The sequence below is a fragment of the Silurus meridionalis genome, chromosome 11 (assembly GCF_014805685.1).
Source record: "Silurus meridionalis isolate SWU-2019-XX chromosome 11, ASM1480568v1, whole genome shotgun sequence".
Lineage (NCBI taxonomy): Eukaryota > Metazoa > Chordata > Actinopteri > Siluriformes > Siluridae > Silurus > Silurus meridionalis.
Genome location: NC_060894.1, coordinates 21257353 through 21273686, shown reverse-complemented (window position 1 = coordinate 21273686; position 16334 = coordinate 21257353). Strand labels below are relative to the sequence as shown.

The window sequence follows — 16334 nt, the reverse complement described above, 5'->3', positions numbered from 1 at the left end:
GGTTTTGGCCCTGTGGAGTCACTGAGTGGTCTGATGCAACATGTTCTGATGGGATCACCAAGTGGATAGGATCAAAAAGTAGACAGAAAAAGAGAGTGAGAGAGAGAAAGAGAGAGAGAGAGGGGGAAAGCACTCACATAAAGTAGTCACTCATCTATGTACAGAGACGAGCAGACGAGCTTAGAAGCTCAGGGAACAAAGACAGCGATTTGAACCAGACAGGGACAGAGCTCGACATTTTCAGATCGCTCACAAGTCAGGAAGGAAAATCTATTCGTAGCTGTGAATATGACAAATATTTAATGACCCCTGGGATACGATTAGATCTATTATGGGAAATGTAAGCAGTGCTGTGTGTCCTCGTGTGCCACCGTCAGAGACCACACCGTTAAGAGCCTACACACACACACTCACACACACACACACACACACACACACACACACACACACACACACACACACTGCTATCAAATATAATTGTTTTTTTTTTTTGCATCCTCGAGCTGTATTACTTTTAAAATCTAAATTTTTATTTCTTTTTATTCCCAACCCATAAACAATCCATTCACAGATTGTTACTGGTTTTGTGAAACTTATAAAACTATAATAAAAAGAGCTTTTTTTAACACAACTTTTCAGATTCTGTGGGTTTGGACGGTTCGAGAAATCATGGTGTAAAAATCACAAACATTAAATTTTGTTCAAACGAAGACGCATGCAGATTTCATCCTGATCACATACAGTTTTCTTACAACTTGGAGCTCGTTAGGGCCGAACTGCATCTTCTGACATCAATCACAAAGAATAAAAATGGTGCTCGATGCTCAACCTGTCTCCACCAGGATCTTCTTCCTCCTTTAATATGTATCTCATAGTGGACAGGACTGTATGTTTATATACTAATTTGCCTGTAATTACTATGAATGCACATTTCTCAGGAAAAAAATTTACAAAGGGTGAACCTTTTTTTTTTTGTGCTCAGATTGTATGGAGGACCAGGAAACGTGCTGGCATGAAGAACTTTTTCCCACACAGGATTCAATGTATTCGTAATTGTTTCAAATCCATGCAAGAAGAGACACGCACATGAATGTGGAGCTTCACGCTCACGGGATCTGTAACTGTTTGATTCGCCAATGAAATGTCAGAATAATTGCAGAAGCCTGGGAAATGATTACGCGTGATGTTATTACAGGTATTAAAGCTGATAGAAAAAAAACTCCTGGAAATGGTATAATTATGGCTCGGGAATATTTTCTCATGATTCCCAAAATATAATTTCATACAATTCAGAGAATTTTTCTTACCTTCGTTGCTGGGGGTCGCCCCCCGTGTGGCACAAACCGCCAGGCTGATAAAGAAAGCGCATCTTATATGTAGAGAGGCGCAACTCCACCACGACACCATACTCATCTAAATGACTTGATGAGAAAGATGGAAAGAAAGAAACGTTTCGGGAAGCCTGTACTGAAATTCGGGCTCAGTACTGAATCCGTTCCCGAGTCCGTGCTGAAGACATCCGCGTTGCATCCACGGCCAAATACACTGGCATTTGAGCGGCGCGCGGGTCGTGGAAAAGACGAGAAGTGGTGAAGCGCCGCGGCTCCTGAGTGTGTGTGTGTGTGTGAGTGTGTGTGCACGTCTGTGCGTGTGCGCGCGGGTACGTGTACGTGTGTGTGTGTGTGTGTGTGTGTGTGCGAGCTGTCAGGCGCCGGGCGCGCGGGAGGCGGAGCGGAGCAGCGCGCGCACTTCCACCATAGGCGCGTGTGATAAATAAAGACAACACTGAGCGCGCGAGGTGACAGGAGCCAACCGAGGACTTCTGAGAAGCTCGAAGCTCTGGAGATACGAATGCATGCATGCATAATGACAATAATAATAATAATAATAATAATAATAATAATAATAATAATAATAATAATAATAATAATAATTCATGAAAATTGTTTACATTTTTTAAGTAAAAAAAAATCCTGTTCAGTTATACAGTATATTCTGACCTGCTGAAGAAAATGTTCAAACGTTGAAATATTAGCAAAATAAACACAGCAACAAACTGCAGGTGAGCATCTACAAGTGCCACTAGTATCATTAAACAGATAAATATAAAAGCTCTGAGCAGTTAAAATGTGCACAAGTTGTGAGTAAAGCATTAATGAAACATCAGTCTTATCAAAATATTGTAGAGTTCAGTAGGGTGATGGTTGTGGAGAAAACTTGGGCCCTAAACCTACTGGTGGTTCTGTTATCAGTTTGTGGCTGGGATGTGAGGAGAACCTGATGATACTTGTTGCTCTGCTTATTCATGCAGTTATAAAATCCGAAAATGTGGCACCAACATGATCCTGGTGAATGTTCAGATCAAAGAGAACAGGGGATGAATAGAAGGGCCTTTATTTGTCACATAAATTACAGCGCAGTCAAATTCTTTCTTCTTGCTCAGAAGCTGGGGTCAGACCGCAGGGTCAGACATGATACGGCACCCCTGGAGCACAGAAGGTTAAGGGCCTTGCTCAAGGGTCCAAGCTTAAACCCCCGGCCTTCAGATCATGTTGGAGGAAGCCAGACGGGTTTGAGCATTTAAAAAATCTCCATGGATTTAGAGTTTAGACAGAATGGTGCACAAAACAAAACACAGCATCCAGTGAGAAGAAGTTCTGCAGCTGGAAACACCTCGGTTGAAAGTACACTGCAAAAACAACTGACACCCTGAAGATTTTTTGAGTGCAGTCCATTATATTGATTATTTCTTATTAAAAGATTACAAAACCTACAAATAGTTATAATATTAAATGTATTTCTATAGAACATTTGAACATATTGTCTAGAAAGACACATCTGTAGAAAAAGTAGAGCTTCTGAATAATTGAATAAAGCTCTGGATTTGCAGTAACGACAAGGAGATCATTATTAATTACTTTTACCCATATGCATCGTTTCGCTTGCTTCATTTGCATCTCAGAAAAGCATCTCAGAACACAGCAGGTGATCTACAACAGCAGAAGATCACACTGGGTTCCACTCCTGTATATAGAACGTGGATGTGAAGCTACAGTGGACAAAGAATCAGTGAACCTGGATAGCTGAAGATCGCTTTTCTAACTGGCCAATCTTCAGAGTTCAGGATTTTCTAAAACATCCAGACCAGCCAATTAACAAAAATGTTATGGTATATACAGTATCTATACACAAACTGCCCACATTATTAGGAACACCTATGATGGTTCCACATGAACAGAACAGAAGCTCCATGAGATTAACGATGGAGATGGATTCAGACTGTTATTAATATAAACAGTTTGCTGCAATGATTCAGTGAACAGTTCAGAACCTCAACAATGATGCAACTGTAAGAATGGATATTCAGGGACACCCACATGAGGATTCATTTTGAGTCTGGTTTCTTTTAAGGTTTTCGTCCTCTTGAGTTCTCAAGGAGTTTTTCTTTGCCACAGTCACCACTGGCTTGCTCATTAGGGAAAGGATTTAGGGACCGATTCTGATTTATGATGCTAAAATGTATATTTGTATATAATCTGATAAGCTTTTGATATACGCTTATGAGAATTAATTGTATTGAATTAAACTGAAATGCATAAAATGTACTTATATTTTAAACTATATGTCTTTGTTTTAATTCGTTTTTTTGTTCGAAACGTTTGCAATTTTTTTTACTTTTTCTCTAATTAAGGCTAGTCTAGACAAATGCTATTTCTGGAAAAAAAAAATTTCCCAGTATAGACTTTCACCCTGTGGGTTAATTTCAGAAAAATTAGCCACTTAAGATAATTGATTGAAAATAACACCAGGTGTTTGGTAAAAATGTCTCTGCAAAAGCACTATATAAATAAAATTGTATTGAACTTAAATCAATTTTGTTAGCATACTAATCCTTAAGTGTAAAAAACCCAAACCTTTGCTACTGCTTGAGTGTTTTTAGACACTTTATTTTGCCGAAGTTGAGTTAGATCAGCGGCATGGGCGAACGAAGGAAGGAATTCTACTCTGGACTATAAATTAATACAGTAGAGTACCAATTCCTCCAGGTGTTTACAGCTGTCATCTTGACTTATCATCATCTTTACTACTTACCATTAGCCAGCTTCTCCTCTTCCTGTTCTGACGTCCTGATAGGTGAATCCTCATCTGACAGATGCTCTTGTGCATTCATCGTAACCAACTTGAGCAAATCAGAAAGGTGATAACAAGACAAGTGAACTGTGATACTGAAGAGATATACATTACTTAAGAGTTTTTCAGAGGGCTGATCTTCTGCTTGATGTTTATGGGAAACGCTTATATATATGTATTTTTTTTCATCACACATTTATCATATGTGAGGTGTTTTTTCTATTATTTCCCAGTGCAGAATAAATACTGCTGTAAGTGAACTCCTACATTTGTTTCTGCTCCATTGAAATTCTCCTGCTCAGTTGCAGGTCATTATGGATCTCTGCTCCATTCTGAACCATGGCACTCTTTTTCGTTATAAAAACTTTCTATCGCGACTATCTGGACGTATAACCTAGATTCAAGCTGGATCAATTGGCCGGTTTTCCTCTCAGGCACTCACATCTGATATCAGTCATGCAAATGTTTGATGGCTTTTCTAGCTTTGTCCTGAAGCTCTGTTTCTAAAATAGCAAACGAGTCTGAAAAAAGTTTAGTCTGTGTTTTAGCATCATGCAAAAACATCACAGACTCACTTCCAAATATTGAGGTTCTCTTAAACATGCTTATTATCCTAAAGAAAACTAAATATACCAACTGAGTTGGAAGAATGATCATCGTCTTAATGATTGCTCATTTCTGATTATGTCGATATTTTTAGATTAGATTAGATCAGATTAGATTCAACTTTATTGTCAGTGTGCAGAGTACAAATACAGGGAATGCAGTTAGCATCTAAACAGAAGTGCAAACAACAAAATACACTATATTGACAAAAGTATTGGGACACATGAGCTTTCCTGCCACATGCGGTTCTTCTCCAAACTGTTACACAAAGCTGGAGGCACTCAATCGTATAAGGTGCCTTTGAATGCGGTATAATAAAATATTTAGTTCATTTAAACTTGAACTTGGAAACCCGAACCTGCTCCAGCCTGGCAATGCCCCTGTGCACAAAGTGAGCTCCATGAAGATCTGGTTTACATGGTTTGGAGAGGAAGAACGTAAGAGCTCTGATCTCAAACTTGAACACCTTTTGGGATAAATGTGAACGCTGACTGCACCACAGGTCTCCTCATCTTCTCAACTACATCAGTACCAGCCTCGTGATGAACACAAATGTCCACGAGCACACTCCAGAATCTAGAGGAACATCTTCCCAGAAGAGCGGATGGAATTATAAGTGTAAATTAGGGCTAAATGTGGAACGTGATGCTCAAAAAGCACATATTAATGACCGGGTGTCTGCAATATAATGTATATAAATAAATCTATTATAAATATGTAATTCTACACATATGTATCTATAATAAATGTATGATGGGACTGGAAAGGTGAATATTACAACAGTTCAGAAAGGCACTATATGGTAGAATGATGTAATGTGTGCAACAGTAAGGAATGTACAGCAGTATACAGTAATATTAAGAGGCATCACGGAAGACAATGTAAGTGTACAGTCTTTATGAGTAGGTTTAAGTTGACTGAGTTGGATGTAGAGATCATTGATAATTAATAGGGTTTATTTACTGAATCAACATACGCTAGAGTAAAAGTATGGTCTTGCACCAAGTGCTTTTCTTACCAAAGAAAAAGATTTCAGGTTCAACAACGTCACGAAAAGTAATCTATCGATTCGTGTTCATAGACACAATTTTTCTCTTTTTTTGTCTCACCGAGGACGACTTTCTTCATCATTTAAGCAGGAGATTTTATCCGGTAAGCTACTCGCTATTACAAACCATCGTCAGTGGTTCCTTCCGATCAAAATACAGTAAATATATTTTCCCGGTTAATTAAGGAGACTGCGTATATTTTCTGCCTTGTTCTCTGATAAAAATGGAGAAAAAAACGCTTACCTTTGGCATTTATCCATGATCCTCTGCCTCCGTTGCTATGGAGATGGAGCCAGACGGTGTCAGTCGTGCTGAGTGACACGAAAAAAAAGAGGGAAAATCGTGTCCATGAACACGAATCAATAGATTCCAGTTCGTGACTATATCACAAAATGCCATGAGACTGTGTTGTACTACGAGTTCTTTATTACTGCAATAAACTTTTGACGACGTGATATATTACAGAGTACAGAGTGGCAGACAGCAGTGTTACTGACAGACACCGAATTACACAACATGGTTGGAGAATGTGAACTTCCGAGACTGGCAGTTATAAGCTTTCCTTTGTTAGCCTCATGTCCTGGTTGTCTGAACATGTCTCGGATGATTGATTACATCTTCAGGCAAGAGAGGAAAGTGTGTAAATTTTACCAAACGTTTCCCTGACAACACCTGGCAATAAGACAGTTTTGTCTAAACACACTATGGATACTACAGTAGCTGCTGTCTTTATATACCGCATCCTGTATATATCAATACGCTTGAGCCTTGTATAGAATATAGATTTTTTTTTTCACTTCTATTCATCCATATGCTTCATTTGATGCATTTTTGTTGTATTCTTTTAACAGCATTTCTGATTGTACATTCTTTTAAAATGTACTTCTTAGCTTTGCTTGTGATCAAATGGACCAGCATGACGATTGGACCACCGTATAAAGACCGGGCTGGTCCGAGATCTTCATTATTCCCCATGGTTCTGCCTTGTGCCCTTTTTTTTTGTTTGTTTGTTTTTTTTTCCTTTTTCATCATAGATGTCAAGTCAAATTTCATTTTCATTCCTCTTATTACAGACAGATCTAATGCTACAAACAAATCTAGGCAAAACAGAAGCCCGGTGTATTGTGTGCAGTGTTTTCTGTAGTGTTTGGGATTAGGGCCTCATATAGATAGATAGCAGGGATCCATGCAATACCTTGCTCATGTATTTCCAGCTGTAAAAAAAATAAGTATACTATTCCTTTACATGAATAAAAGTGATGACTCCAGGAAAATGTAAATTTCTACCCAAAAGAATTTGCATTTAAACGTATTTAAATATCTACAGTATAATTAGTCATCAATGAGAACCATATTTTTAGTTATGAATGCAATTCAGTGTTTCATTCACCTGTACATCATCACTATAAATATATATTTTATACACAGTGAGAGTAACATTACCAGCACTTTTGACTCTGAGGTTCCAGTGACTGTTGTTCCTGTTCTTTCTTCTCTTTGGATCTGCCTTGCTCATCCTGACGTTCTACCTCTGAATGGGGTCCTTCTCAGTTGAGACCACTCTGTGCAGCTGGGGATTGTTCCACATCTACAGCCTAAAGATCCATTAAGCCGCTGAGCAATTTAAAACCTTTGAGGACTGATTCAGACTGTAATTAATATCAAAAGTCTACTGCTAATGGACCACAGGCTGCATGAATAGATTTGCATTTACGTACCTATTACTACACACCTCAACAATGTGACTACAATGAATGGACATTCGGTGCCACCCATGGGGTCCCTTTTGAGTCTGGTTCCTCTCAAGTTTTCTTCCTCATACCATCTCAGGGAGTTTTTCTTTACCACAGTCGCCGCTGGCTCCCTCATCAAGCGTAAACAATTATAAGAAACAAACCTATAGACAATAACGTACACATTCTTATATATAACCTTATTACAGCTTTATCTGGTGTTTATCTTTTTTGAGGAACTACAGCAGGATTTACAATAGAAGTGCATCATTTTTAATAATTAGTTTGAAACGTTCAAAGACGAAGTTCAAGGGCAAATGAAGTGTGCAGGAAAACTGTTGCAAGTGAAAGCAATTCCCTTCTGCGAGCACTGAGCACTATTACATTTTCCAGAGACCATTAATCGACGGTTGATACAGTGTTAGCGCATTGAACCGTGTGTGGTGATGAAGTTTTGTGTGAACCAAGACGTAAAACCTGCGGATCTCTACAGAAGACTTCAAGCACAGCATGATGATGAGGCGCTCGGCCGCAGTAAGACATTTGTAAACCTTTCAAAGATGGCTGTACGTCCGTCAGTGACGATCTCGGTCCTGGTGGTTTCCTGATGGCGAAGTAAAGCAGGCTGTCGTAGGATGGTTCAGGCGTCCTGACAAAAAAATCTAAAATTAATAAACAGATTCAAACCAAAGTGTTGTACTTTATATGTAGAGTTTATATATATATATATACAAATAGTATTGATGCAACCTTGTTTTGTTCCTGCAAACAGTAAACAGTCCTCAGCAGCAGTATGAACATCTAAAGTGGTTCGTTAATGTGTGTTTCCCTAATAGAATGTCTCTTGTAACATGACTGAGTGTGTGGGTAAAATGGCTAAGAGGGGAATCAGAGTGAAATGAAATTAACTGAAGCCCTCAGGCAGATGTGTTGAGGAGTCTAATAGCCTGTGGGAAGGAACTGTTGGCATATATATATATATATATGGGCAGATTCACCCTGAACTATAAACAAACTCCTCTGATGCTCTTCCAATGCTCTTTTAAAGACTGTTTTATGACCTCTTGTGACCTTCTGTTTTATTTTATTCTCTTAAGAGCTTCAACATTTTTGATCTCGGGTGGACTCTTTGACATGCTATTGAATGTAATATACTTTCTCTGTGTTTTTTCCTCTGTTTGGATGCCATGGCTATGCTGAAAAAATCAGATATAGAGTATAAGATCAAAAGTTGACAACTGACCATCACATTTATTTGATGAACACCAGATTTCAATAGATTTTAGAACTTGTCTATGACAATTTGTATATTCAGCCTAAGAGCATTAGTAAAGTCTGTGCACTTATGTGAGAAAACAAGGCATTTTAGCTAATCCTAAAGGTGATCAGTAGAGTTGAGGTCAGGGTTCTGTGCAAAACACTTACGTTCCTCCACACCAACTTTGGCAAACCTGGTCTTCCTGGATCTCTATTCCTGCACAGCGCTAGAACAGGTTTGGACCTTGAAGGTGAAAGTGCAATGCGATAGCATTCAAAGGCATTCTTTACTATTCTAATTTTATATCTAGATTTTGGCCCACATGTTGCTGTGATGATCAGGTATCCACTGATATCTGGCCATTAGCCTATTTTCTGAAAATCCTTAAATGTTTTTATTTACCTGAAATGAAATGTAATGTAAGAGCTCCTGTACCATGCAATCCAAAGATTTAATGTCATGAGAAACAGCTCTGGCATTTCAACAACAGGGATAGACAACAGTCAAAGCTCCTGCTTTCTCATTCAATCATGGTTTGAATAAATAGATAGATCTTTACCCCAGGGGTGTCAATATATTTAGAATTATATAAAAGTCTCCTTGCTGTTGCCAGGATTTAAAGTTCACCCAAAATGTCCTCTTAACACAAATTAAAATGACCTACTGTTGCATGATTGTTAGATTTAGCTTATACTTGGTTTAAAAGACGGTAGATAATCTGTGCAATATTATTTTATTAAATCAGTTGTACTTGAAGAGGATTTGAAGTACCTGCTCAGGCAAAATGAGAATGAAATGATGAAATGAATTAGTCAGAAGACATGTACTGGAGTGAATCACGCTCACAATGTTTTAGGGAAAAAATGCTTATAGGATTTTATACAAATGAATTGGAAATATTTTATACAAAAAAATAACCTAAAGGTTCGTTAATCTTAAAATTGGGAAGCCATATTGTATGTGCATGATGCCAAGCAGATTCTAGGTGTGTAGGGTCAGAGGCAGAGCGTAGGCTCCCCGTAGGCAGCTATTGCCGTTCTGTCAGTAAGGATTAGCAGTGGAGCAGTTGGGATTGTATGCAACGATGTAAACAAAACTATTGTTTGTAACCCGAAATGGAAAACTGTACATATTCATCCTTTTTAAACTCTTCACATTTTACGGTTCTGAACCCCCCTGAATTGGTTTATTTCATTTATTTCCACAAAATAGCTTATAATATTTGATGCTGTGGGAAAAAAAATCGATGTAGTCTACAAAATCTTACAAAATGAAATATTAAAGATATGATTCCAAGATTCGGGTATAAATTCCCTTTGAACATCGAACCAGAATATCCTTTATTTAACAAAATGGAAGACAGTGTTTCTGAAAAGAGAGCTTTCGTGAAAGAAGCAACCAAAAGGTCGAGTGTCAGAGTTCAGCCTGATGCTCCACCACCATTCTTCACTGGGGAAATGTGTGATCGAGTTGATGATCAGTGTTGAGTTACTGCCAAATATAGCACTTTTGCACCAAAGCCAAAATTTTCGTCAGATGAAAGGAACCTTTTCCCCAAATGTTTTCCGAGACTCCGACATGCCTTTTGGCAAATTCCAAATGTGAACTTATATGGCTTTTTTTCTTTTCACTCCTCCATAAAACTCAGCTTCGTGAAGATTCTGGGTTGTGGTTGTTCTGTGAACAGCTTTACCCAGCGGAGCTTTCCAGCTTCTTCAGAGATACCCATGGCCTTCTCTGAATAATGCCCTACTTGCAGACCATAACTTTGTTGGATGGCTTCCTTTGGCTATTGGTGAGCATTATTATTTATTTTATTGTTTAATAATAGATTTAATGGTGCTGTGTTGGATTTTTGGGATATTTTTATCAACTAAACTCTGATTGATACTTTTCCAGAACGTACAGCTTTAAAAAATTTTAACCAAAACATTCTCAACAAAAATTCTTAAACAAAAAATGATAGACATTAATAAAAGATAAAGAATGCATGTTTGCTTTGTGTGACTCCAGTGAACTCTCTTATATCACATGCACCATTTCAACGATCCGAGGTTTGTCTTTTTCTTGAACTTTACCCACACGGAACTGACTGATCACTGGTCACTTTCCTTTCTTCCTTACATACCAGCAGGACTCTGTGATCCAATAGTGATTGATGTCTTCATTGTTACATTGTTCTTTTGATCAGGCATGAAAACAAGAGCATTCAAAGGCTTCTTTGAAACTCTTCCATGAAACTCTTAACGACGCTGCATGTTTCAGTTCCATCGGAAAGACAATCGCCTGAATGGATGTGTTACGATTGTGTATGCTGAAATATTAGAAATACTAAACACTAATACTGGAAGTACCATGTATAAGTCTAGAATGCTTTACCAAATTTGGTCATTCATAAGTAAATAAAGTATTTATAAAAATCTGTCGCCGTGTACATTTACCCCTCTTGTAGTTAATGAGAACTGAAACGCAGCCATATGGCGATTGTACGGTCTGAACTGAATCAACCACAATTAAAATGCAAGAACATTCTGTATCTGTGAGTTAGATCTAGGATTATTTTGTACATCTCAACAGTATGGTCAGGCAGGTAGCTGGTGATTGGTCTTTTTAATAACATTGCATTAACAACTATTATCATTCATTTATTCTGAGATCGCCAGATTGAAATAATAATTAGATTGGATTACATTAGATTCAACTTTATTGGCATTGTGCAAGATACATGTGCAGAGCCAATGAATGCAGTATAATAAAAATAATAATAATAATAATAATAATAATAATAATAATAATAATAATAATAAAAGACATTTAGTGCATTTAGCATCTTATCCAGAGCGAGGGGTTGGGGGCCTTGCTCAAGGACCCAAGAATGGCAGCTTGGTGTGGCTGGGATTTAAACTAACAACTTTTGAAACCAAAGTCCAATGCCTCAGTTATTAAGACATTGGACTCTGGATCGGAAGGTCACAAGTTGACAAACCACCAAGCTGCCACTGCTGGACACTTTATCAAGAAACTTAAACCTCAACTACTCAGTTGTAAGTCGCTCTGAAAATGAGCATCTACTGAATGCCATAAATGTAAAAAATGTAAACTCAGATCCAAAGTCCATACCTTAAAGACTAAGCTACCACCAGTGTAGTCGACCATATAACTTGAGTTGCCATGTAGTTGAGTAAAAGTAGAGATTCATTCAGTCAACTCAGTTTATGTGAAAAGACTCTGATGTGACTCTCAGCACACCGATCTAATATTCGAATGATAATAATGAGTAAAAAACTGATTGATAGCAATTACAATTATCAATTACTCAAAACCTTTCTAACTACTTAAAAAAAGTTGCGTAAATAATTTCACGTGTGTTGTGGCGAGTTCGAGTCTGGAGTTTCTTCCATTATTTATTCCTCTGTAAATGTTCTGCTCGCTGTTGAACTGCAGCTGACCTGTCAGTGATAAGTAGATACACCGATAAACGAACAAGATATAGACTCATACAAACATGATTACACATAACAAATCCAGATGACCAGGCAGAAAGGGACATTATAGTGCAGTGATTTTCTAGTTAGTTAAAGAAAAATATTGCACTTGGGTATAATTTTGCACAAAGTAAAGGAGATAAAGGTGGTGTAGTCATAAAAAAGTCTGGTGTAGACTGGAGTTAATGGAGGGTATTAAAAAACATTGTGGCTGCTACAGTATGTTGGCTAAAAATATATTGAATATTGGAGTCTGGCAGTGCGACATGTACTTATGCTCTAATAATCACAGAAAATAATGAAAAGTCACTAATTCTATTGTTTGAATACAAGAAAGTTCAAGTTATTTGTACATGAAGTTTACATATATAATAATAGTATAGACCGAAAAAAGTGCAAAATGATATAAAACATGTCACTCGTGTGTACTGGTGATAACCACGTGATGTAGCAGTGATATATAAACAGTGCTACAACTAAAAAACAGGATAAATGATTGAGTTTTTCTAATACACTCTTATGAATAGGTTAGATACAATTAGTGAATGATTATTTACTCATGCATTCTGAAGATATTTCTTGTGCCACAGTGTTCAGTGAAATACAGTAAAATTGTATGTGCACTTCTATGCCATTTCCCTACTGGATTTAATGGGATTTACTCCCAACATCAGCTAATTAACCATTTAAATCAGTAAGGCCATATTGACTGTTGTATTTTCAAAGTATATTTACACCAACCACCTGCCTCATATTGTGTTGGTTCCCTTTTTGCTGCTAAAACAGTCATCAAGCATCAACAGCATGAACTTCTTCAGCAACATTCTTCCTTAACTCCCGGGAGGCGCGGGAAAAAGGGCAAGATGGCCGCCGACCCTGTCGCCGATTCACCACTGTTCAATCCTTGGAGCACTTTTGATAGATACTGTCCACTGCAGACCAGGAACATCCCACAAGAGCTGCAGTTTTGGCGACCCAGTCGTCTAGACGTCACAATTTGTCAAACTCGCTCAAATCTTTACGCCCATTTTTTCCTGCTTCTAACATCAACTTTGAGGACAAAATGTCCACTTGTTGCCTAATAAATAAATCCAAACACTAACAGGTGCCATGAAGAAAAGATCATCAGTGTTCTTCACTTCACCACTTATAACGTTATAAGGTCATAATGTTATTACCTGGTTGGTGTATGTACCTTGAATCGATAAGCAAGACAACACACACCTGCATAACCAAAGTAAATAAAATAATAAATATTATCTTTTATATTATGGATGTTAAAGCATTTGCAAGTAATACTAAAAGAACTTCAACCCACACCTGATCGCTTTGTGGTTGACATTTTTTCCTATTGCATTAAGTATTAAATTACAAAACTTCCCCGGATATAAAAGAGTTAAGAGGAATCTCACAGGAGCTCCTTGATCCTTTAAACCAGATGATTGATGTCAAGGGTCAGTCAGCTATCCATTAATCTGAAAAGAAGTCAGTGAATCTGGCCCTGTCCCTAATTAACTAATTAGGACTTGCACACAACATGTGCAGTGCAGGACAAACAGAGATAATGAAGTTGGACACTCAATCAGTGTCTGTCAAAATTCTTCCAATTAAAAAAAAAAAACCTCAGAGTCTTTTATATTTACGGAACAGGAGCAAACTGTATAAAGTTACATGCTGTAGATAAAGCTGTAAACTAGATGCTAATTTATGTAGATACCTCAGACAAGTAACTAAATACCACTGGCTTTAATGTGCCTATTTCTTGAAGTAGTAAAAGCTATTCAGCTCATTTGCAATGGTAATAAGCCACTGCATTGTAAGTTCCACAACTGCGTGCTTGGCATGCTTTTCCTGTCTGGGTCTTCATCGTGTACTCCATTAAAGTGCCACTTGAAAGCAGTATTAGTTACGGAGAACGTAAATGTACGTGTATTTCACATTTATTCAGCTGAAAACAATTCTATACTCTACCACGTGTTTCTAGGTAAGAAGTGTAGGTTTGTTTTGCCCAGATGTCTAAACTACAAATCTTCTTTATCAAAGAAGGATGGATGGATGGGGGTTGGAAAAAAACAGACCATCTGTTAAATCAGATCTGTGGAAAAGTATGGCACCAATATTCAGGCTACAAACTTAATATATGTGTAGTAATGCTCATTTAGGCTTTTAATACACACACGATGTCCTGTAAATTGTATATTTAGCTTTCAGAAAGACTTTGGCATCTTCCCTGTCTTCTCTGTCCTGCTATTCTTTTGTTTATTTACACTGTACGTCATTAGAAAACTGATGGAAGATGTGCGAAGTGTGTATTATCATTCAATATATTCAATATAATGCAAATCTGTTTGCGCTGTTCATGTAAATCAGGTTGCTTCAGCTAAGACTGAACTAAGCATTAAAGACTCTGATCAGACTCTTCAAACAGCTAATGATTTTCTGTCATGATTCTGAACTAAGACTCACTCGTCCAACTGTCCGATTCCAGCTTTAATAAGCAGCAGCAGATGCTCATAAGTTCCATCACCTCAGCTGTGGGAAATGGGATGGGGGACAAGAAACAGACTATGAATGCAAACAAAGCTTTTGCTATGTCTGTTGGACTGAAATGCCTTCGAAATAAACAAGTTTTATTTATTACAAAATGCACTATTTACCAGAAAATTTACAAATAAACTACATTGTAGTGATTATAATTTTATACTACTGACCTATAAATCCATGAATGATCTTACACCACAGTACTTGGGTAAAAATTTTGGTTTGTGATGATTCAATTATGGCTGCTTTGATCAAGAGGTACAGGTCATTTATTAGTACCTAGAATAATAATGACCACAGTAAGAGCAGAGCTTTTTTCCTACAAACTTTCACAGATATTCATAAATCCTTAGGTTTGCCTTCACTTGCTTCATCAGGCATTTTGTTGAATATATTTTCTCTTAAATACTTCCACAGGTCTCAGGTTCTTGGACACAGAGTGTTTTCTTGACGTGGGACTGTGTGTTGACTGCTACTTTCACACGTACACGTTGACACTCCAATTATTAAAAATGAATGCATAATTTCCAACACATTTCTACTGCTAAATACGTTTCAGAGTGCTGGCTTGTTAAAAAAAAATCCCATAAAATATACCATGATCTGTCTTTTATTTAATAAGGACAGTGAATATTTGTAGGTGCACATCACCACCAGGGTATTGTTGCTCACGCTGGGTCGAAACGGATGCGAATAGATGGCACGAGGTTGTAATTACAGCGACTTCATAATTACTACATCAATCTGCAACGAAATATTTTTGAAACGGGCTTCATGGAGGTCTCGCTCACACCTCCGTGATTAACACAGTGAGAATCGAGTCTGTATGAAGGTTTCAGTATGGCACTGCATGGCAGAATCTGATGCAACATACAGTAAGCGTCATTTCATTCTAGGTGAGTCGGGGCACGGAGCTGCAGATTTCAGCAGGTGTTAATTTACGGCTGCTGCGAGTGTATTCTCTTGATGGCTGCAGTCAAACCCAGCAGCTGGGTGATCTACAAAAGGCAAACATAACCTTCAGTCGTAAAGTCTGGCATCTGCGCCAGAACACGGACTGCATAGTTAAAAAGGGAGAGACGCGCAGTGTGAGAGAAATAGCGCCATTTCCTAGGAATATGTCTGTCTGTATTTATTTGCTGTATTATAATCTGTGATAAAGATAAAAAGTCACATGTGAGCACATGGATGATCATTTATGCAACACTATAATTAAATTGTCTCATTAAACACATCATTAGAATTCAATAAATCAGGGACCTTTTTATCTACAGAATAAATTTTACAAATCTCCCAGTACAGGATTATTTTATATAAGCATCATTTTTATATGTGCATACGAGGTGTAATGTATAAAAATGGACAATTGTATTTAATTTACTATTTATTAATCCTAATTTTTTTTCCTTTTCCTTTTCACAAATTTCCTCAAAACATTATACACCCACTATCCACTTCATTAGGACCACCTTTACACCTGCTCGTTTATGCATTAGAATCCACCAATCATGTAGCAGCAATGCATTGCAAT

The 16334-nt window shown here is 37.7% G+C and overlaps 1 protein-coding gene across 1 annotated transcript in view; it reads right to left on the bottom strand.

Annotated features, from left to right (window-relative positions):
- Positions 1-1653, bottom strand: part of LOC124393506 (ephrin type-A receptor 5) — a 57407-nt gene extending 55754 nt beyond the window's left edge. The window contains exon 1 of the mRNA XM_046861399.1: positions 1308-1653. Within this exon, the coding sequence (XP_046717355.1) occupies positions 1308-1413 (106 nt within the window). The 5' untranslated portion in view covers positions 1414-1653. The remainder of the gene's footprint in view (positions 1-1307) is intronic.
- Positions 1654-16334: the final 14681 nt, after the last annotated feature.